This window comes from Macaca fascicularis, chromosome 1, assembly GCF_037993035.2.
Source record: "Macaca fascicularis isolate 582-1 chromosome 1, T2T-MFA8v1.1".
Lineage (NCBI taxonomy): Eukaryota > Metazoa > Chordata > Mammalia > Primates > Cercopithecidae > Macaca > Macaca fascicularis.
Window position 1 is genome coordinate 25,601,560 of NC_088375.1, and position 24,069 is coordinate 25,625,628.

The following is a 24,069-nucleotide window of genomic DNA, read 5'->3' on the forward strand; positions in this document are numbered from 1 at the left end:
CGCCCCTGGTCCGCCTCCGCCCCGGCAGGAGAGAGGGAGGAGGAGCCTCGGCAACAGGTGCCAAAATAATCACCTCACCGAGTCCGCCCAGCGCCCTCCTGGCAGCGCGCTTGCGCAGACTGAGCTGCCCGCCATGATTGGCCCGCCCCGAGGCGCGGGCAGGGTGCAGCGGAACCTCCTCTTTCTCCCCGCTGCCCTCGAGGCCATGTTGGAGAAGGGAAAGTGAAGCTGCGCCGGCTCTACTGCCCCTTAACTTTGACTAAGCAGGCCCGTAGTTAAAATGGGCTTTTCGGGCCTTCAGTGCCTAAAGATGATGCTGCACTATTCTTTTGCTTCTTTTGACTGGAGACTCGTGAGCGAGAGACTACAGAATTGAGTCGCTTCTCTCTCTACTCCTCTTTTATCCCTAGCGACTTAAGAATCTGGTTAGAGTGGCCCGAATGCATTTTTCCACGGTGAGGGCAGCCGCGGCACACACCAGCCTCAGTCCCCGAGGTGGTCGTCATCTCGCGAGAAAGGGTTGGCGGGGAGGGTATCCAGGACGAGGAGAGGGAGGAGTCGCCATCGCCTCCGCCTCCGCCTCCTCCTGTTGGAGGGGGGCCGAGGGAGGAGACTGTTGCTGATCTTTGGATGTTCTGGTTAGTCTAAGAAGGAGAGTATGAGGCGAGCTCCGGCCCGGGTGCGGCCGGGCTTCGGGGGCCCAGGCGCCGCTGCTGCCACCGCCATCTAACGCTGCGCCCTGGAGGCCCGGCGCGCGGATGGTGCCGGTGCGGCTCGGGTGTTGATCCGGTGTCCCCTCCCCCTCTTCCCCTCCCCCACGCGGTGGTCTCCCCTCCCACCCGGCTCAGGCAGAGCCATGTCTCGGGGTGGCTCCTGCCCACACCTGTTGTGGGACGTGAGGAAAAGGTCCCTCGGGCTGGAGGACCCGTCCCGGCTGCGGAGCCGCTACCTGGGTGAGCGGGGGCCCCGGGGCGGAGGCGCTGAGGTCGCCGCCCAGAGTGGGGGAGGGGGCGCACTGCCGGGGCTGTTGGAGGTGGGACAGCGTCTCGGCGAGGGTGCCCCGAGACTCTGGGGTGTTGGGTGGGGCCTCGGTCGCCGAATCCCGTGCCGGTGCCTCCCCCAGTCAAGCCCCCTATGCTTGCTGCCAGCCGCCGCCCTTGCTGGGTTTTCCTCGGAGGGCCGGGCCGAGGGCAGAAGGTACTGGCTTGTAAAGGTGTTGGGGTCGCTAATAGGTTGGGACTCGGGGGACTTGCGGAACCTCCAGGAGCTGCCGCGTTTAGAGCAAAAGTTAGCTCTTTTGCTCTTTTCCAGCGCGCTCTCCCCGCTGAGCCGGAGAACCTAAGTTGTTGCCCACCCTCGTCTTCGATCTCAAGAGGGTTTAGGTGTCGGCTGCGACGCGTTGACCACCCTCAGGGACTTCACGCTCCAGACAGAATCCGTGTAAACTGTTCTTGCGGCGCTGAGCCAAAACCTAAAAGTGATAGCTGAGCTCTCCCCACCCCCGCGCGCTCTCCCAGTTCCACTCTGTTCTTCAGTTCGTTTTGACCGCTTAAAGGTGGTGTAGGGTTTCACGTTCCTTTTCCCACCCCTGGAAAACACACTTGGCATTTACAGTTTCTTAGTTAAGCTTTCTAAAAACAACCTTCAATACTTGAGGGAACAGTATTCCACTTTTTTCGTTTTGCATAACATTTTTTTTTTTTTTTTGAGGATTCTGGGTCACGCCCGAGTCAACTAAAAAGTTTGGTTTCGTAAAAATGGACGTACTTAGTAAAGGTCTTTTTTGTTTCTCCCTGTATACTCTTCATTACTCTTTCTATTTGGAGATATGGCAAACAACATCAAACAAAATTTTTCTTTACAGTTTTGCCATTTGCTAGGTAAAAAGTGTTTGTTGCTGTCATTTGTTTTTGATTTCAAGTAAAGAGAAGAAAATGAAATCTCATTACAGCCAACAGTTCTGGTTTGTAAATTATTTAAGAAAAGTTAGCATGCAATTTAATTCTTGCTTTTTAGTGTCTCAAGTAAAATACGAATACATTTTGTTTGTAGAAGCTCAATAAAAATGAAGCAAAAATCCCTTTGATTCCTCCCATTCAATTTCACTTCGCCACCCTTAGAAATAATATTTTCTGTTTTCTGAATATTCTTCCAGACCTTTTTGTTTGCATTCTTACAAGTACGTATGTATATGTACAAATGCTAGGGTGTGTGTGTGGTGTGTGTGTATATGTGTGTGTGTGAGAGAGAGACACCTGAATACATGGTCATATCGTAAACATTGTTTTAACTTCTCCACGTTTTGGAGATCTTTCCATGGCAGTAAAAATAGATTATGTCTTTTAAATTATTACATAGTATGTAACATTATGAAGTACCGTAGTGTACTCAACCATTCTTCAAGTGGACGTTCGCCCTTACAGCATTGTAATGAACATCATTGTACAAGCTTTTGTGCATTTGTTGTAGGATAAGTACCTAGAGTGGTGATTAATCATTTTAAAATTGAACATAGCTAGAGTCTGCTTTTTTAAACTATTTGCCAAAAAAAGTGTGCAATATTTCTTTTAGAATTTATTTGTGGAGAGAGAACTTAATTTTAGCTTAATAAAACAAATGTTAACGTTGTTTTGCATGAATACATTGATAATTTGGTCCTTTATGTCAGTTGGACAGTTTAAGTACTTGTATACAGTTCTATATTTTAGTGTTTTCCTTTGGTTCAGTTACTTTAGCTATATCTACAAATGAGTTAATTAAAATATAACAAAACCATATACTTTCTTTTTCCTCTCCTACTCCGACTCCCTAATGGAAATGGAATTTGTATATTGGGTCTAGGGGAATTGAAGGGTTCACTGACTATAGTAGAAATCCTGAATTATAGTTTTTCAAATGTGTATATATATATACACACACGTACATACAGGGAGTTCTTTATCTTAAATAGTATTTTAGATATGATATATACTCTTTTTTTTTTTTTTTTGAGGCGGAGTCTTCACTCTGTCGCCCAGGCTGGAGTGCAGTGGCACCATCTCAGCTCACTGCAAGCTCCGCCTCCCGGGTTCGCGCCATTCTCCTGCCTCAGCCTCCCGAGTAGCTGGGACTACAGGCGCCCGCCACCGCGCCCGGCTAATTTTTTGTATTTTAGTAGAGACGGCGTTTCACCGTGTTAGCCAGGATGGTCTCGATCTCCTGACCTCGTGATCCGCCCGCCTCGGCCTCCCAAAGTGCAGGGATTACAGGCGTGAGCCACCGCGCCCGGCCGGATATATACTCTTAAAATAGGACATTTTTGGAATGACTTCCTTTAAAGTGGTTTTCTAAGTACTTGAAAATACTTTTTGAAAGTATCGAGACTTGAAAATGTTTTCAAAGAACTAACTGACTGGCCTTTACCCTTAGTAGACCTTTGCGCTGTTATTCAACTCTTCTACACTACAGTGCTGATCTTGGCTTTGCATTCAGGAAACAGCAAAATCCACGTTGGTAATGTTTGAATTAGTGATTTTTTAAAAAAAATGACTTTCCCTCCCAGTTTTATTGGGATATAATTGACAATTAAAAATTGTTATATTTAAGGTGTACAACTTAATAACTTCATATACAATCAAGTTAGTTAACATATCCATCACGTCACATAAGTACCATCTTTTCTTGTGTGTGGCGATAAAATGACTTTTTAAAGTATAGTACTCTTGGCTGGGTGCGGTGGCTTACGCCTGTAATCCCAGCACTTTTGGGAGGCCAAGGCGGGTAGATCACTAGAGGTCAGGAGTTCAAGATCAGCCTGGCCAACATGGTGAAGCCCCAGTCTCTACTAAAAATACAAAAATTAGCCGGGCGTGGTGGCGTACGCCTGTAGTCTTAGCTCCTTGGGAGGCAGAAGCAGGAGAATAGCTTGAACCCTGGAGGTGGAGGTTGCAGTGAGCCAAGATCGTGCCACTGCACTCCAGCCTGGGTGACAGAGGGAAACTCTGTGTCATAAATAAATAATAAAATATGGTACACTTATAAAGCCTTCCTTTTAAAAGTCAAATTCCAAGTTAGGATTTTCCTAAGGAAATAGATTCCTTTCTTTAAGACTTTAATATTTAAACATCATGATTATCTATCTACAGGGTTGTAGATTTAAGTATTTTTCTGATACGTTTTCATTATTTGTATTTCTACAAATTTTTAGCAGTGAATTACTGCTAAATAGTAAAATTGGGATAGAACAAATGGATAGATTTTTCTTGTAGCTTTTACATTTCCAGTTATTTCACCATAGCATGTGCCCTTTCAATGGTAGTATTCAAACTTTGTAATTGATTTTACATAAACTGATTAATTACCTCCTTTCTTCCCATCAAAGAAAATTACAGTTCACCAAACTTCCTGTTATGTTGTGGGAATGAGAATATGTTGTTTGTGATTAAAAGATGTGTTTACTTAGAGCTGGCAAAACCACAAGATTCACCTGGGCCAATAGAGTGTTGTTTTAGACTAGCATGGATTTCAAGGATAAGCCAGGGTTTTTAATCTTTGTGAGCCTGGTCTAAATTTCAATGTAGGATTCTTTCTTTTTGGCAGGAAGCAGGGGGCAGGGTGAGGCAGGGTCTTGCTCTGTCCCCCAGGCTGGAGTGCAATGGCACCATCATGACTAACTACAGCCTCCACCTCCTGGGCTCAAGGCCATCCTCCCACTTCAGCCTCCTGGAATTTTTTTTTTTTTAAAGAATAATTATCAAAGTCAGAGGTACTTGTAGGTTTAAATGTTTAAATGTAATAGTTTCTCAAATTACTCCATACTAGTTGTAGAGTAGTGCTTTTGGAAATCAGTGATTTATTAGCCACACAGATGTTATTTTCCCATATATATACAGTTTTATAAAGATAAACATCGTTAATAAACTATTATTTCAACACATTGCTGGTTTCTACTCACATTTCTTTCCTTTTGGACAGACACTCCTACAACTTTCTAACACTTCTAAATTAAAAGATAGCAATTGATAAAAAAGTAATTTTAGGGTACTTTTCGAGGGAGTTTATTATAATGTGTAAAATGTGTAAATTATGATTAGGCAGCCAGTGACAATTTTTTAGTGGAGATTGAATCTCATCTTTCTGTAAGGGGTTTATGAAGTCAATGTCCTTTGAATATCATTAGAGTCAGTGTGTATTGAAATGAATAATTTTGCGTGTAGATTACTCTTTAGTGCATCTTGAATACATCTGCATTCTAGATTACCAGGTTCTTCATAATATGTTGCCAAGTTACAGTATATTTATTATATGAAGATTAGTAACTTCTGACTTTTGCCTCGTTTTTTTAGCCATTGGGAAAAAATTAGTGGAATATTTGTATTTTGTTTCTTTAGTGTTGAAATTTCAATGAAAGCTGAAAAATGTATGATTTTAGTATTGGAAAATGACAGTCAATTGTGACCAACATGAGATAGAGTATATTGATAATTCCTTAAGGCAAGACACCAAAGGCATATTAGCAATCATAACAACCATAGACACTGTGATAGCTGTACTGTGGGTTTCATTGCTTCCTAAAATAGGATGAATGAAGTTATAAGTGCTTAGAAGGTTTAGAAGCTTCTGGTAGCATAGAGCTTATGTTACAGGTATGCTTTAGGTCAGTGTTTTAAAAATGTTTTTAAAACGATCCCTGATAAAAATACATTTATGTGGCAACCTGTGATATACACAACGAAAATAAAGGATTCTCTAGATGTATATATAAGCCTTACTAGATGGGATGCATTCTGTTTTTTTTTCATATTCTTAAAACTGTTGGTATTGAGCTGGTGGAATATGCACTAATGAGTCTCAGCTTGAGGTTTGGAAAATTGTTCTAGATGGTGTGTAGTTCTTATAATTGTAATTTAATGTCGCTTCAGGTTTAAGGTGGGTAGGCTTCCACAAGTACTTGAAGGAGATTAAAAAAATTGTTTTTTAAACACTGCTGATGGCTAACAGAAAATGTAAATAGTGAACCTTCATGTACATCTTGGAAAAAATAACTAGGGTTGAACACTTTTAAATTTTCTTGGGTAGATATCTACTGTGGGATTGCTGAGTTGTATGGTAAGTATGTTTAACTTTATAAGAAACTTCCAGACTGTCTTCCAAAGTAATTCTACCGTACTGCATTCCCACCAGCAGTATATGAGGGTTCCAATTGCTCTACATTGTCATCAGCATTTGGTGTAATGAGTCTTCCTAATTGTAGCCTTCATGGTAGGTGTGTAGAAATATATCATTGTTGTTTTAATTTGCATTTCTCTTTTTTTGTTTTTGAGACGGAGTTTCGCTCCAGGTTGGAGTGCAACGGAGTGATCTTGGCTTACTACAACCTCCGCCTTCTGGGTTCAAGAGATTCTTCTGCCTCAGCCTCCCAAGTAGCTGGGATTACAGGCATGCGCCACCATACCCAGCTAATGTTGTATTTTTAGTAGAGATGGGGTTTCTCCATGTTGGTCAGCCTGGTCTTGAACTCCCGACCTCAGGTGATCCGCCCACTTTGGCCTCCCAAAGTGCTGGGATTACAGGCATGAGCCACCGCGTCTGGCCTTTAATTTGCGTTTCTCTAATGATTAGTGATGTTGAGTATCTTTTCGTGGCTTTTATTTCTGTTTTATTTATTTTATAGTCTGGTAAATGTTCAGGTTTACTTTTTAATATTGTAAGAATTCTAGAATTATTTAAATAACAAGTCCTTAATCAGATATGTATTTTACAAATACTTTCTCTCAGTTTGTGTCTTTTTTTTTTAACAGGTTCTTTTATAGATCATACTTTTTATGTCCTATCTAAGAATCTTTACCTAAACCAAGGTAACAAAGATTTTTACTTTTTTTTTCCTGGAGATTTTCTCTTTTTACCTCTTGCATTTAGGTCTGTGAACAATTTCGAGTTAAGTTTTATATATGTTGTAAGAGTCAAGTTTCATTTCTTTGCATATTAATGTGCAATTGATCCAACAGTGTGTGTGAAAAGACTACCTTTTTCCCTTTGTTGAAAATCAATTGACCATAAATGTATACGTCAATTTCTTAGCCACATTCCATCGATCTAGCTTCTTGTCTTTATACCGAGGATTGAAATCAGCTAGTGTGATACTTTAAACTTGTTTTTTTTTTGAGATAGTCTCTCTCTGTCGCCCAGGCTAGAGTGCTGGAGTGCAGTGGCTCACTACAAGCTCCGCCTCCTGGGTTCACACCATTCTCCTGCTTCAGCCTCCCGAGTAGCTGGGACTACCGGACTACAGGCACCTGCCGCCACGCCCGGCTAATTTTTTTGTGTTTTTTAGTAGAGATGGGGTTTCACCGTGTTAGCCAGGATGGTCTCGATCTCCTGACTTTGTGATCTGCCCGCCTTGGCTTCCCAGAGTGCTGGGATTACAGGCGTGAGCCACGGCGCCTGGCCAAAACTTGGTCTTTTAAAAAGAATTTATAGTTATCCTGGCTATTCTGAACCCTTTCCATTTCCATAAAAATTTTTAGAACCAGCTTGTCAATTTCTACAATAAGACTTGGGATTTTGTGTTGAATCTATATATTATTTCAGGGAGAACTGACATGTTTACAATAGTGAATCTTCTCATCTATGGTTCTGGTTTGTCTCCATGTATTAAGCATTCTTTGATTCTCTCAGCAGTGATTTATACTTTTGGTGTTAGGTTTATCCTTAAATGTTTCATATTTTTAATGTTATTTTAGATAATGTTTTTATTTATTTTTACTTTTTATTTGTACAAATTTATGGGTACATATGCAATTTTGTTACATGCGTAGATTGTGCTGTAGTCAAGTGAGGGCTTTTAGGGTATCCATCACCCGAATAACGTTCTTTGTATCCATTAAGTAATATCCTCCCACCTCCTCATTCTTCCACTCCATTCTGTATCATTCCACTCTCTGCATCCATGTGAACACATTTGTTTAGCACACGCTGATGAGTCAGAACATGTCATACTTGTCTTTGTGTGCCTCGCTTGTTTAACCTAAGATAATGACCTCCAGTTCCATCCACGTTGCTGTATATGACATGATTTCATTCTTTTTTTTTTTTTTTTGAGATGGAGTCTCGCTCTGTCGCCCAGGCTGTAGTGCAGTGGTGAGATCTCAGCTCACTACAGGCTCCACCTCCCAGGTTCATGCCATTCTCCTGCCTCAGCCTCCCGAGTAGCTGGAACTACAGGCGCCCGCCACCATGCCCAGCTAATTTTTTTTTTGTATCTTCAGTAGAGACGGGGTTTCACGGTGTTAGCTTCGATCCCCGACCTCGTGATCCGCCCACGTTGGCCTCCCAAAGTGCTGGGATTACAGGGGTAAGCCACCACTCCCGGCCTGATTTCATTCCTTCTTATGGCTGAATGTTACTCCATTGTGTATATATACTACATTTTTTTTTACCTGTTCATCCATTGATGGACACTTAGGTTGATTCCATATCTTTGCTGTTGTGAATAGTGCTGCAGTAAACATACTGGTGCACATATCTTTTAGATATATTAATTTCTTTTCTTTTTTGTAAAAACCTAGTAGTGGGATTGCTGGATGGAAAGGTAGTTCTATTTTTAATTCTTGGAGAAATCTCCATACTGTTTTCCATAGAGGCTGTACTAATTTGCATTCCCACCAATGGTGTGTAAGAGTTCCCTTTTTTTCACATGATAACCAACATTGTCTTTTTAATAAAAGCCATTCTGACTAGGATAAGATGATAGCCCATTGTGGCTTTGATTTGCATTTCTCTTATGATTGGTAATGTTAAGCATTTTTTCATATACCTGTTGGGTATATGCTTTTGAAAAATGTCTATTCATCTCTTTTGCCTACTTTTTAATAGGATAGTTAGATTTTTTTGGTTGTTGAATTGTTTGAGTTCCTTGTATAGTCTGGGTGTTAGTCCCCTATTGGATGAATAATTTGCAAATATTTTCTGTCATTCAACAGGGTTGGTTGTCTCTTCATTCTGTTGATTATTTCTTCTGCCGTGCAGAAGCTTTTTAGTTTAATTGAGTCCCATTTGTCTGTTTTCTGGTATCTTTATAGTTTTAGGTCTTACGTTTTTGTCTTTAATCCACCTTGAGTTGATTTTTATGTATTGGTGAGAGACGTTCAATTGCATTCCTCTGCGTATGGATATCTTTCTCAGTACCACTGATTGAAGAGGGTTTCCTTTCCACAATATATGTTCTTGTCAGCTTTGTCAAACATCAGTTGGCTGCAAGTATGTGACTTTATTTCTGGGTTCTCTATTCTGTTCCATTGACCTGTGTGTCTTATTTTTATACCAGTAACCTGCTGTTCTGGTTAGTATAGTCTTGTAATATAGTTTGAAGTCAGGTAATGTGATGCCTCCAGCTTTATTCTTTTTGCTCAGCATTGCTTTGGCTATTGGGGCTCCTTTTTGGTTCCATATGAATTTTAGGATTGTTTTTTCTAATTTTGCAAAAAATTATCTTGGTATTTTTATAGGGATTGTATTGAATCTGTAGGTTGCTTTGTACAGTATGGTCATTTTAATGATATTCTTCTGAATATCCAATGATCATGGGATGTTTTTCCATTTGTGTTATGTATAATTTCTTTTAGCAGTGTTTTGTAGTTCTCCTTGTAGGGATTTTTTTTTTTTTTACTTCTGGTTAAATATATTCCTAGTTTGTGTGTGCGTCTGTGGGTGGGTGTGTGTGTGTGTTTTATAATTTCCTTTTTTCTTTTTGAGATGGAGTCTCACTCTGTCACCCAGGCTGGAGTGCAGTGGCGTAATCTTGGCTCACTACAACCTCCGCCTCCCAGGTTCAAGCGACTCTCCTGCCTTAGCCACCGGAGTAGCTGGGACTACAGGTGTGCGCCACCATGCCCAGCTAATTTTTGTGTGTGTGTGTATTTTTAGTAGAGACAGGGTTTCACCATGTTGGCCAGATGGTCTCAATCTCTTGACCTCGTCATCTACCCGCCTTGGCCTCCCAAAGTGCTGGGATTACAGGCGTGAGCTACCACACCTGGCCTTTTTTTTGTTTTTTGTAGCTATTGTAAATGGGATTGTGTTCTTGATTTGATTTTCATCTTGAATCATTATTGGTGTGTAGAAACACTACTAATTTTTGTATGTTGATTTTGTATCTTGTAAGTTTACTGAATTCATTTACCAAATTTAAGAGTTTTGTGTGGAGTCTTTAGGTTTTTCTAGATATAAGATGATATCATCATTAAACAGGGATAATTTGACTCCTTCCTTTATAATTTTGATGTCTTTTGTTTCATTCTCTTGCCTAATTGCTCTGGTTAGGACTTCCAATACTATATTGAAGAGTGGCATACTATATTGAAGAGTAGGCATCCTTGTTTTCTTCCAGTTCTTAAAGGAATGCTTTCAACTTTTCCCTATTCAGTATCATGTTAGTTACAGGTTTATCATATATGGCCTTTATTATTTTGAGGTATGATCTTTCTGTGCCTAGTTTACTGTGGGTTTTTCTTATGAAGGGACGTTGAATTTTATTAAATGCTTTTTTCACATCTATTAAGATGATCGTATGGTTTTTGTCCTTCATTCTGTTGATATGGTGTATCACATTTATTGATTTGCGTATGTTGACCCATCCTTGCGTTCCCGGTATAAAACCCACTTGATCATTGTGTGTTATCTTTTTGATTTGGTGTTGGATTTGGTTTGCCAGTATTTCGTTGAGGATTTTTGCATTTGTGTTCATTAGTTTGTAGTTTTCTTTTTATTCTGTATCCTTTGTTTTGTGTCCTTCTTTGGTTTTGTTATCAGGGTGATTAATGGCCTTATAGAATATGTTAGGGAGGGGCCTGTCCTTGATATTTTGGAATAGTCTCAGGAGTATTGATATTACTTCTTCTTTGTACATTGGGTAGAATTTAACTGTGAAGCCATCTGGTACTGGGCTTTTCTTTGCTGGGAAATTGTAAAAATTACTGATTAATTCTTGCTGCTCATTACTGGTCTATTCAGATTTTCTAGTTCTTCCTGGTTCAATCTTGGTAGGTTGTGTTTTTCTGGGAATGTATCTGTTTCCTGTAGGTTTTCTAGTTTATGAGTATAAAGTTCATTATAGTCTATGTTAATCTTTGTACTTCTGTGGAATCAGTTGTAATGTCTCCTTTTTCATTTCTGATTTTGTCTCTTCTCCCTTCTTTTCTTGGTTAGTCTGGCTAGTGGTTTATCAATTCTTTTTATCTCTTTGAAGAACCAGCTTTTCATTTCATTGACCTTTTGTGTTTTTTTGTTTTTTTTTTAGTCCATATTTCATTTGGTTCTGCTCTGATCTTTATTTATTTTCTTCTGCTAGTTTTGGGTTTGGTTTGTTCTTGCTTTTCTAGTTCCTCGAGGTGCGTTCTTAGATTATTAATTTGTAATCTTTCCACTTTTTGTTGTGGAAATTTATTGCTGTGTTCTTCTTAGCACTGCTTTTGCTGTATCCACAGGTTTGGTGTGTTGTATTTCCATTTTCGTTTGTTTCAAAAAAATTTTTTTAAATTTCTGTCTTAATTTCTTCATTGACCCTATTGTCATTCAGGAGCATGTTGTTTAATTTCTGTGTATTTGTATGGTTTGTAAAGTTTCTGTTGGTATTGATTTCTAGTTTTATTCTGCTGTTATGTGAGAAGGCACTTGATATGATTTCAGTTTAAAAAAATTTGTTGAGACTTTGTTTTGTGGCTTAACATATGGTCTGTCTTGGAGAATGTTCCATATGCTGACGAGAATATTGTATATTCTGCAGTTGTTTAGAATGTTTTGTAAATGTCTGTTAAGCCCATTTGGTCTAAAGTCCAGTTTAAGTCCAGTGTTTCTTTGCTGATTATTTGTCTAGATGATCTGTCTAATGCTGTAAGTGGGATGTTGAAGTTTCCCACTATTGTGTTGCAGTGTATCTCTTTCTTTAGGTCTAGTAATATTTGTTTTATGACTGTCAGTACTCCAGTGTTGGGTACAAATGTATATTTAGAATTGTTATATATTCTTGCTGAGTTGGTCTCTTTAATATTATATAACCACTTTCTTAGTCCTTTTTTTTTTTTTTTTTTTTTAACTGTTTTTAGATGTTTTTTTTCTCTTGCCATTTTTAGGATTCACTCTTTCACTTTGATTTCAGACAGTCTGATTATAATGTTGCCATGGTGAGACCTTTTTACACTGTATTTGTTTGGTGATTGCTGAGCCTCTCATATCTGGATCTCTAAATCTCTTAACTATCAGTCATCTGTCCTGTGCTGTGCCAAGGATGAAATTATTCTGTGTTTTGTCTCTGCTTGGTAGAACTTGTCACCCCCAAGTAAGAACTAAGGCGCTGTGAAAATAAGTTTTGCCCAGTGTAAGTGTAGGATGTTCAAGTCAGATGTTTAAACCTAATTCCAACATTTCTTGCCCCAACCATCTCTATAAGTGATAATTAATTCTCAGCTAGTCTAGTAAAGGAGATAGGTATGTGAATAAACAAATTACAAAGTTGTAATTTATACAATGGTTTAATGATTACACAACCATTAAAAATGAGGAATAGCTGTATATTTATTGCCATTGAAATATGTTCACTATGTGTTATTTTATTTTATTTTTTTGAGACGGAGTCTCACTCTGTTGCCCAGGCTGGAGTACAGTGGCACGATCTCGGCTCGCTGCAGCCTCTGCCTCCCAGGTTCAAGTGATTCTCCTACCTCAACCTCCCAAGTAGCTGGGACTACAGGTGCCCGTCACCACACCCAGCTAATTTTTATATTTTTAGTAGAGATGGGGTTTCGACATGTTGGTCAGGCTGGTCCTGAATTCCTGACTTCAGGTGATCCACCCACCTCGGCCTCCCAAAGTACTGGGATTATAGGTGTGAGCCACCACGCCCAGCCATCACCATGTGTTATTGAGTGGTAATACAGATTCTAGAACAGAATGAATATCATGATCCCAGTCGTTTATTCACTGATTCAGCAAATGTATATTGAACGCACACTTTGTGGCAGGCACTGTGTTAGGTATTTGGAATACATGGGTGAACAAAGCAGTGTTCTTACGGAGTTTGTAACCTATTAACATAGAAAGAATGCCAGAGTAGAGACAGAATTATAAGAGGCACCTTGAGGTACAGAAAGATTTGAGTTGGAAGCCACAATGGTGAGTTCATCCATAACAAGTGCGTAATTCTTGGTAGAAGATTCTAGATACCTCTTTGGATTTCTGAACATCTTGGGAGCAGAGGCACTAATCGTTTTGTTCTGGACTATCTTTTCAGTGAGGTTTATATAGTGAATAGCCTTGGAATATATAACAATTCTAAATATATATTTGCACCCAACACTGGAGTACTGAGAGCCTCTTGAGCCAAAGACAAGTTTGTTGTTCAGTTTAACAATGTCTCGTTAGGGATAAAGGTCAGGCAGGTTTGCTTGATATAAGATTTGGGTTCCCACAGTTCAAGATTCCTCAGCTGTGATTAAAACCCATTGCATGCACAGCATCTACCCAGGCCTCTCCAAGTTGCACTATGGGACTTGGAAGACAAAAGGAACCAGTGTGAACCTAAAGCTCGTGCTACTTGCCGTACATGAGTAGTAAAATTTTTTGCCTCTGACTTAGGAGTCTGTTGTCTTTTGCTAGCATCCAAGAAAGGTAGCAGTCCAATTGGTTACCTTGCAAATAGGCGAGACCCTTCACAGCTTTTAATGCATTCAGATGTGAGTTTATTTTTATTTTAATTTGAGGAGGCTCAGTTTTATTAAGGTACCGTTCTTATTTTATGCTGGCTTTTAGCTTCTATTTCTTGGTATTACGTTTAATTACTAAAAGGGTAGTGGATGTTTTTGCTAGTTTGCTCTAGAAGCACACTTTATGAGATGTCTGGACGATGCAATAAATTTTATCTCCAAAGTCATATATAAAAATGTCATTCAAAAGCTATCTAACCACAATGTATTATGCCTCTATACATGTTCTAATGTACAAATGTCATATATAAGAGTTCTTGCTAAAACAGCTTACTTTATCTTCTATTCTTATGTTCTGCCACCATTTTCTCCAGACTGAAATGGCTAGAGCTATGTTTTCAAACCCAGGTTTTAAAATTTTGACAAAAAAGTTTCCAATACTTTAATATTTTAGTGAGTTTTAATTGTTGTTATATTGTTAATTTGAATACTTTGTTTCTTAACTCCTATAACTCAATGAGATTACCAATCCTTTGGCCAAAAGGAAATGAGTTTTTAAAAATTTATCTTTTTTACTGAAGTTAGAATCTTTTTACAAGCGAAAATCAGATTTGAAAAGTTAATTATCTAGGCCGGGCGCGGTGGCTCAAGCCTGTAATCCCAGCACTTTGGGAGGCCGAGGCGGGTGGATCACGAGGTCAGGAGATCGAGACTATCCTGGCTAACATGGTGAAACCCCGTCTCTACTAAAAATACAAAAAACTAGCCAGGCGTGGTGGCGGGCGCCTGTAGTCTCAGCTACTTGGGAGGCTGAGGCGGGAGAATGGCGTGAACCCGGGAGGCGGAGCTTGCAGTGAGCCAAAATCACGCCACTGCACTCCAGCCTGGGAGACACAGCGAGACTCCGTCTCAAAAAAAAAAAAAAAGAAAAGTTAATTATCTAAAGTACAACCTACTTCATGAAAACACTTTACTAAATTTCACTAGGTGGTTTTATTCCAGTAAATTTAGAAACTGTAGAGCATCTCCCTCCCCAAAATAAAAGCCCCCATAATTATCCATAATTATTTTTTAACCTATATGTTTATCCTTTACCTAGCCGTCTTACTAGTTAAATAACATGGAGAAAGAAGTAAAACAAATCCTGGCTTCAAGAAGCTCTTGACTTTGACATGGAATGGCAAGAAAGTGCAATAGAGAAATCTGCCCTTTGTGACAATATACAGAAAGTATAGGCAGATTTAATTTTATGAGAGATCTCATCAGCCTGGTTACTTAATTATTGTTCTTTGTTGTAAATTCAGCCTTCCTTCATTACAGCTTCTGAACAAACATGTTTTTTGATCTGTGTTTGGTAAAGATGATTCATTCCTTAAAGGGACAGATTTCTCTTTTTCAAAGAAGGAACTTACTCTGTTTTTGCAATATTTAAACTAGTCTGCTATTGATGGATATTTATGCTGATTTTTAATGCCAGATTTCATCATTGTAATGTTAACTTTAACATTTCTGAAATTGAGAAATGTTTAAAAATAGTTGGTACTTACTATTGCTGTTTGCCATCCTATTTAAAATTAAAAACCTTACTCCCTACCTCCAGTCATCTTGTATCTCTTTTTCCTGCTTTATTTTTCCACATAGCACTATACTAACTTATAGCACTTATACCGGTTGTTTATTGTTTTTCTCCTCTCATAAGCAGGCAGAAATCTTTTTGTTTTACCACTGTAAAATGTACTTTACCTGATACAGAGTGAGTACTCAATAAGTATTTGTTGAATGAATGAAGAAATGTATGAGTGTCTGTTGTGGTCCAGATACCGTGCTAAGCCCTTTCTGTCTTTGAATGATTTTGTTCTTATAAGTACAGGCTGAGCGCGGTGGCTCACACCCATAATCCTAGCACTTTGGGAGGCTGATGTGGGTGGATCACTTGAGGTCAGGAGTTTGAGACCAGCCTGGCCTACATGGTGAAATCCCGTCTCTATTGAAAATACAGAAATTAGCTGGGCATAGTACTGCGTGCCTGTGATCCCAGCCACTCGGGAGGCTGAGGAAGGGGAATTGCTTGAACCTGGGAGGAAGAGGTTGCAGTGAGCTGAGATTCCAGCCTGGGCGACAGAGCGAAACTGTGTGTCAACAAACAAACAAACAAACAAAAAACTGCATGAGGTAGAGGTATTCTAATGAGGAAAGTAAGTCTTAGGAGGAGGTTAAATTGCCCAGTATCACTCAGTTTATAAATGGTGGAGCTGAAATTAGAGCTTGAATTTACTTTTCATGCCAGATCCTAGGCTCCTAATTTCAACGTTATATTTTTCTCAGCAACAAATTGTGTGATTTATTTAATTTGTTCTTTCTTTTTAAACAGGAAGAAGAGAATTTATCCAAAGATTAAAACTTGAAGCAACCCTTAATGTGCATGATGGCTGTGTAAGTAATTGTTAATTCTCAACTCTGAAGGGCTTTGATACTAAGTGTTTTTAAGTGTTTGATGAAATGTCCCAATCCTCCCAGAAAGGACTGTGACTATAATAAAATGGGAGAGTAAAGTTTTACATTAAAATATAAAATTAAATTTTGAATTTAGAAGAGTGTATGCAAGATTTTTTAAAGTGCAGATGAGTTTTCTTATATTATGGAAGGACTTCCATCTCATTCACTGTGCTGAAACTGCCTTTGTGACTTCATGTCACCAAATGTAGTGGTCACTTCTTAGAAACTTTAGACATATCGCTCAAACATATCCTCTTTTTTTTTTTTCTTTCTTTTTTTTTTTGGGGACAGAGTCTCGCTCTGTTGCCCAGGCTGGAGTGCAGTGGCGCGATCTCGGCTCACTGCAAGCTCTGTCTCCCGGGTTCACGGCCGTTCTCCTGCCTCAGCCTCCTGAGTAGCTGGGACTACAGGCGCCTGCCACCAAGCCCAGCTAATTTTTTTGTATTTTTTAGTAGAGATGGGGTTTCACCGTGTTAGCCAGGATGGTCTCCATCTCCTGACCTCGTGATCCGCCTGTCTCGGCCTCCCAGAGTACTGGGATCATAGGCGTGAGCCACCGTGCCTGACCCATATCCTCTTTTTTGAAATACTTTTTCTCTTGGCTTTTGCTAACACCAGAGTCTCTTGGTTTTCTTCCTATTCCGATCCATTGACTTGCTACATCTTCTGTGTCTCAGCTGACTCCACCACTTATGGTCCTTCACATGTTGGTTGCACAAAGACTCTGTCCTAGTACCTCCCACCCTCTTTTCTCTCCAGCTCAAAGTGACCTTCTCTAGTCCCATGGCTAAAAAAAAAAAAAAGAAAAAAGAAAACATGACTTCTGCCTCATCCCAGAGTTTATATATCCAGCTGTCTACTTAACATGTCCAGTTGCATGTCTAATAGGTATCCCAAATTTTGCAGATCCAAAACAGAACTCTTTTCAATTTTTACTATAAAAATTTCAAATGTACTCTTAATGTACTTGTCACCTAGACTTAGTAATTAGCAAGATTTTGCCATATTTTCTTTTCTATTTTATTTTCTTCCCCCATGCACCTTGCTGAAGATCCGCCTTGCTGAAGATATATTATTTTACCCCTATATGTAAGCCTAAAAAGCAATTGACATTTTCTTATATAACCAAAATGCCCTTATGTAATTTAGTAATATTTATTTTCTCAGTATTATCTAATATATAGTCCATATTTTCTTGTTTTAAAATATCTTTTTATTGTTATTTGTTGAAAAGATGATCCAAAGACACCTCTGCCTTGTATATTTTATGCCTTATACCTAGAATTCTCTTCTCCCACTTAACCTGTAAAGCTTACCTTCTCATTTTATTTATGTGTTTACTATCTGGCATTATGATTAACAAACCAATTTATTTGTTCATAGTCTACACTTTTGCCCCTGTGCCCTGGCATACTAGACCAAGAAAATACCTTCACAAATTTATTTTTTAAATTTAGTATCAACAGGAATGCCCGAAACATATGTGGCGCTTTATGAATTATTCATTGGCGAGACAGAGTATATTATGTGTTAGATTAATTATTATTTTTTTTTTTTGACATGGGGTCTTGCTCTGTCACCAAGGCTAGAGTGCAGTGGCACGATCTCAGCTCACTGCAACCTCCATCTCCTGGATTCAAGCAGTTCTCCTGCCGCAGCCTCCTGAGTAGCTGGGATTACAGGCACCCACCACCACGCCTGGCTAATTTTTGAGTCTTTAGTAGAGACAGAATTTCACCATATTGGCCAGGCTGGTCTTAAACTCCTGGCCTCAGGTGATTTGCCCACCTTGGCCTCCCAAAGTGCTGGGATTGCAGGTGTGAGCCACCGTTCCTGGCCCCAAGTTTTTTTGCAAGTTTAAACATACCTTTGTTCTCTGCTTTCACACTTGATTGGTGATCTGAGTGGACATAGGATTCTAGGTTGGACATTATTTTCACTCTGTAGTTTTTTGTTTGTTTGTTTGTTTTGAGACCGAGTCTCACTCTGTCTTCCAGGCTGGAGTGGAGCGGCACAATCTCGGCTCACTGCAACCTCCACCTCCTGGGTTCAAGTGATTCTCGTGCCTCAGCCTCCTGAAAAGCTGAGATTACAGTCTGCGCCACCATGCCTGGCTAATTTCTGACTTTTTAGTAGAGACGGGGTTTCACCATGTTGACTAGGCTGGCCTGGAACTCCTGACCTCAGGTGATCTGCCAGTCTCAGCCTCCCAGACTGCTGGGATTACAGGTGTGAGCCACCATACTCCACCCACTCTGTAGTTTTCAAGGTCTTATACAAACGTTTTCTAGTATTCACTGTAGCTGGTAAGAATGTTGCCAGCCTAATTACTTTTTGTTATTGTATAATAACTTGAATTACTTTTGTGAATTACCTCTTAGATTTGTGCTTAAATTTTTATATTTTTAAGAGCTTTATTGAGATATGATCAGCTGTACATATTTAAAGCGTACTATTTGATATGTTTAACACATGTAAACATACGCAAAGTCATCACCACATTCAAGATGATAAAATATCGATCATCCCCTAAAAGTTTGGCCATGTGCCCTCTCATTCCTTAACATCACGCTCAACCCCAGTCAACCAATGATCTCTATTCTGTCACTATAAATCAGTTTGCATTTTCTAGAATTTTATATAAATGGAATCATTGACTATGTATCCTTTTTTCATTTGGCTTTTTTAACTTTACATTTTACTTAGAATAATTATTTTGGGATTCATGTTGTTGAGTGTTATCAATAATTTATTACTTTTTATTGCTGAGGAGCATTTATTATATGGATAAATCATAATTTTTATATCTCTTCTCCTGTCAGTGGACATTGGGTTGTATCCAGTTGAGGACTGTTACAAATAAAGTTGCCATGAATATTCATGTAGAGTCTTTGTATGAACATATGCTTTTATTCTTTTTTGGTAAATACCTTTGAGTAGAATGAATGAGTCATATGTTAGGTACCTGCTTAACTTAAGAAATTGATTGTTTTCCAGTGTTGTTGTACCATTTAACATTCCCACTGTTAGTATGTAGAAGTTCCAGTTGGTCCATGTCCTCACCAGCATTTGGTGTGGTCAGTCTTTTTTTTTTAGACATTCTAACAGGCATCTAGTAGTATCATGTTGTGGTTACATTTCCTGCCCCATTAATTTTTACATATTCATCTGTATTCTGGAAACTTCCTGAACTCTCATATTCATTCAAGTAGCTTTTTTTTTCCTTAAGATTTTATAGGATATTCTATGTAAATAATCAAGTCATCTGAGAATTAAGATAGTTTTACTTCTTTTCTAGTCTGAATTCCTTTTATTTCTTTTCTTGACTTATTTCATTGGTTAGTATTCTACTATAAGATTGAACAGAAGGAGTGGAATCAGACATCCTCGTCTTGTTCTGATCTTAGAGGGAAAAACAGGGTTTCCCTCTGTTGCCCAGATTGGAGTGCAGTGGCACAATCATAGCTCACTATAGCCTTGACCTCCTGGGCTCAGGCTATCTTCCCACCTCAGCCTCCTGAGTTAGCTGGGACCATAGATGCGTGCCACCACCCTGGCAAATTTGTTTTTTTGTAGAGGTGAAGTCTCATTATGTTGCCCAGTCTGGTCTTGAACTCCTGGGCTCAAGTAATACCTCCCACCTCAACCTCCCAAAGCAAAGTGCTGGGATTACAGGTATGAGCCACTGTGCTTGGCCTAAGAACATTGTCTCTTTCTATTTAGTATGATATCAGCAGTTTTTTCATGGATGCTGGTTATCAGGTCGAGGATGTTCTCCTTTATTCCTAACTTGCTAAGAGCTATCATCATGAATCATTGCTGGATTTTGCCAAGTGTCTTTGTTTTTTCTGGGAAATGTCTAACTATGTTTCCATTTATTTAATAAAAATAAACTATTCAGGGTATCTGTGTCTTGAGTGAACCTTGTTTAATATGTGTGCTTCACTGAATTTATTTTATGTAAATTGTTGAATTTATTGACATAAAATTGTTCATAATATTCCCTTATGTCTTTAAATAGTTGTAGAATCTGTATTGTATGTTACTGTGTTTCTCATTACTGATACTGGTAATATTTTCTCCACGTTTTTTCCTGATTAGTTTGGCTAGAGGCTAGTTAATTTTGTCTTCTCAAAGAACCAACCTCTGTTCTCATTAATTGTCTCCGTTGTTTTTCTGTTTTCTATTTCATTGATTTCTGCTAATATATTTATTATTTGAGTCTTCTGTAGACTTTGGGTTTCATTTGCTCTTTGTTTTGTAATTTTTTGAGTGGAAGCTGAGGTCGTTGATATGAGACCGTTGTCTTTTCTAAAATAGAGGTTTTTTTTGGTACTGTAAGTTTTCTTCTAAATATTGTTTTAGCTGTAATCCATAAATTGAGATATGTTGCATTTTTATTTTCATTGAATTCAAAATACTTCTTAATTTGTTTTGTAATTTCTTCTTTGACCATCTGTTATTTCTGTGGCCATCTGTTATTTCTTAGTTTTCCAATGTGTCTTTATGTTAATGATTTCTGATTTAATTCCATTTTGGTCAGACAACATACTTTCAATGACTTGTGGTCTTTTATTTAAATACATTAAGATTTGTTCTGTGGCCCAGAATATCATCTCTATCAGTAAATGTTTCTTCTACACTTAAAAAATGTATGTTTTGCTCTTTTTTAGTTGTTACAAGCATGATGATAAATCTGGTCCATGTGCTGACATCTTGACTAGAAGTGGACATTTATTTTTTTTTAAATTTAGGTATAGCTCACATACTATAAAATTCACCCATTTTAAGTGTTCAATTCGGTGGTTTTTACTGTATTTGTAAAGTTGTGGAGCCATTGCCACTATTTAATTCCACTAATTTTATCATACGAAAAAGAGTACCAATTATCAGTCACCATTTCGCCTCCATTTAGCAGTTAGCAATCACTAATACTTTCTGTCTCTACCAATCTGTGTATTCCGGACATTTCATATAAATGGAATCATACAATATTGGCTGTTAATGTCAGGGTTCTTTCACTTAGTGTAATGTTTTCAAGGTTCATCCATGTTGTAGTGTGTGTCAGTATTTCATTCCTTTTCATGATCGAATAAATATTTCCTTGTACAGATATACCACATTTAATCTGTTCATCAGTTGTTGGATATTTGGGTTGTTTCCATTTTTTGGCAATTATGAATAATGCTGCTGTGAACATATGTGTACAAATTTTTGTGTATTGTAAGTTTTCAATTATCTTGGCTGTATACCTAGTTGTAGAATTGCTAGGTCATATGGTAAACTGATACCTCACTTTTTGAGGAGGTATCAAAACTGTTTTCCAAAGAGCTATACCATTTTACATTCCTGACAGCAACATATAGGGTTCCAGTTTCTTGACACCCTTGCCAACTCTTGTTATTTTCTGTTTCTTTAAAAAAAATTATAATCATCCTAATGGATGTGAAGTGGTAATTTGTTGTGATTTTGGTTTTTATTTCCCTGATGACTAATGATGTTGAGCATCTTTTTATGTGCACATGAGTCATTTACATACCTTCTTTGGAGAAATGTCTATTTAAATCTTTTATCTATTTTTAATTGGATTGTTTGTCTTTTTGTTGTTGAGTTGTATTTGTATATTCTGAGACTCTTATCAGATATATGATTTGCAAATATTTCCCTTCATTCTATGGGTTGTCTTTTCACCTTCTTCATAGTGTCCTTTAATGTACAAAAGTTTTTAATTTTGGTGAAGTCTAATATCTTTTTGCTGTTTGCTTGGGCTGTTGGTGCCATATTTAAGAAACTTGATTAATCACTGATCATGAAGATTTATACCTGTTTTCTTCTAAGAGTTGTATAGTTTTAGCTCTTCTGTTTAGATCTTTGATGTATTTTCAGTTAATTTTTATATAGTATAAAGTAGGGGTCCAAGTTTTTTTTTTTTTTTTTTTTAGTGGCAATTATGTAATTGTCTCAGCACCATTGGGTGAAAAGACTTTTCTTTCATTGAATGGTCTTGGATCTCTTGTTAAAAATCACTTGACCATAAATGGAAGAGTTTATTTCTGAACTCTTAATTCCATTACATTGATCTGTATGTCTTTGTTTTTGCCAGTACCACACAGTCTTGATTACTGTAGTTTTGTAATAGGTTTTTCTAGTTTTATTTTAGGTGATCTGGTTTTATGCCCGTGAATACTAAATAAATTCAAATAAGTAAATTTACACAATGAAACTTAGTGGCTCTGACATTTCATTGTAAAATATCAGAACATTGTGTTTACTAAATGACAGTCAATATTTAATGCTTTATTTTTAATTTTTTAGGGCAATTTTAGGTTCATAGCAAAATTGAGAGGAAGGTATGGGAATTTCCCATATATCCCCTGCCCACATACTTGCATAGCATTTTCCATTATCAGCATCTTCCACCAGAGTGGTACATTTGCTATACTTTATGAGCCTACATTAATACATCATAATCCACCCAAAGTCCATAGTTTACAATAGGGCTCACTCTTGGTTTCAGACATCTAATGAGTTTGAACAAATGTATAATGATATATATCCACCATTATAGTATCATGTGGAGTTGTTTCACTGCCTTAAAAATCTTCTGTGCTTGATGGCCGGGTGCGGTGGCTCACTCATGCCTGTAATCCCAGCACTTTGGGAGGCAGAGGTGGGCGGATCACGAGGTCAGGAGATTGAGACTATCCTGGCTAACACAGTGAAACCCCGTCTCTACTAAAAATACAAAAAAATAGCCGGGTGTGGGGGTGGGTGCCTGTAGTCCCAGCTACTCGGGAGGCTGAGGCAGGAGAATGGCGTGAACCCGGGAGGCGGAGCTTGCAGTGAGCTGAGATCCCGCCACTGCACTCCAGCCTGGGTGACAGAGCGAGATTCCGTCTCAAAAAAAAAAAAAAAAAACTTCTGTGCTCTACCTATCTTTCACCCACCTTCCGAACTCCTGATGACCACTGATCTTTTTATAGTCTCCATAGTTTAGCCTTTTCCAGAATGTCATATAATTGGAATCACATAGTATGTAGCCTTTTCAGATTGTTTTTCTTTCACTTATACATTTAAGTTTCCTCTATCTTTTCATGACTTAATAGCTCATTTCTTTTTAGCGCTGAATAATACTTCATTCTGTAGATGTACCACAGTTTATCCATTCACCTGCTGAAGGACATCTTGGGTGCCTCCAAAAACTGGCAGTTATGAGTAAAGTTGCCATAAACGTTTGTGGGCAGATGTTTGTGTAGACATATGTTTACGTTCGTGTGCAGGTGTATGTGTGATCATATGTTTTCAGCTCCTTTGGATAAATAACAAGGAGCATGCTGCATTGTACATTTAGAGAATGTTTAGTTTTTATAAGAAATCACCAGCTGTCCTTCAAAGTAACTGTACAATTTTGCATTCCCACCAGCAATGAATGTAAGTTCCTGATGCTCCACATCCTTGCCAGTATTTGATGTTGTCAGTGTTCTCTATTTTGGCCATTCTAATAGGTATGTAGTGTATTTCCCTGATAACATAGGACGTGGATTATCTTTTCATATGTTTGTTTGCAATCTGTGTATCTTCTTTGCTGCAGTACCTGTTATGGCCTTTGGCTCATAATCAGATTGTTTCTTATTGTCGTGTTTTAAGTGTTCTTTATGTATTTTAGATAACAGCACTTTATTAGATGTGTCTTTTGCAAGTATTTTCCCTGTCTGTGTCTTGTCTTCTCATTTTCTTGACATTGTCTTTTGCAGGGTGGAAGTTTTTAATTTTAGTGAAGTCAGGCTTATCAATGATTTCTTTTATGGATCTTGCCTTGGTGTTGTACTTAATAAGTTATCACCATACCCAAGGTCATCTGAGTTTTTTTCCTGTGTTCTCAGAGGTTTATAGTTTT

The 24,069-nt window shown here is 38.5% G+C and overlaps 1 protein-coding gene across 20 annotated transcripts in view; it reads left to right on the forward strand.

Moving 5' to 3' along the window:
- Positions 1-130: 130 nt before the first annotated feature.
- The window catches only part of DCAF6 (DDB1 and CUL4 associated factor 6), a 142,034-nt gene continuing 118,095 nt past the window's right edge, over positions 131-24,069 (forward strand). For 8 of the 20 annotated variants that reach the window (XR_012419202.1, XR_012419194.1, XM_005539888.5 and 5 more), the window contains exons 1-2: positions 629-953; positions 16,048-16,109. Coding sequence is in view for 6 of the 20 variants with exons in the window: in XM_005539888.5 (XP_005539945.3) it covers positions 857-953; positions 16,048-16,109 (159 nt within the window). In the remaining 14 variants the exon portion in view is untranslated. Of the gene's footprint in view, positions 456-583; positions 954-16,047; positions 16,110-24,069 lie in introns of those variants that run through there. The other 12 variants (XM_074004441.1, XM_074004531.1, XM_074004590.1 and 9 more) reach the window with 2 other exon arrangements.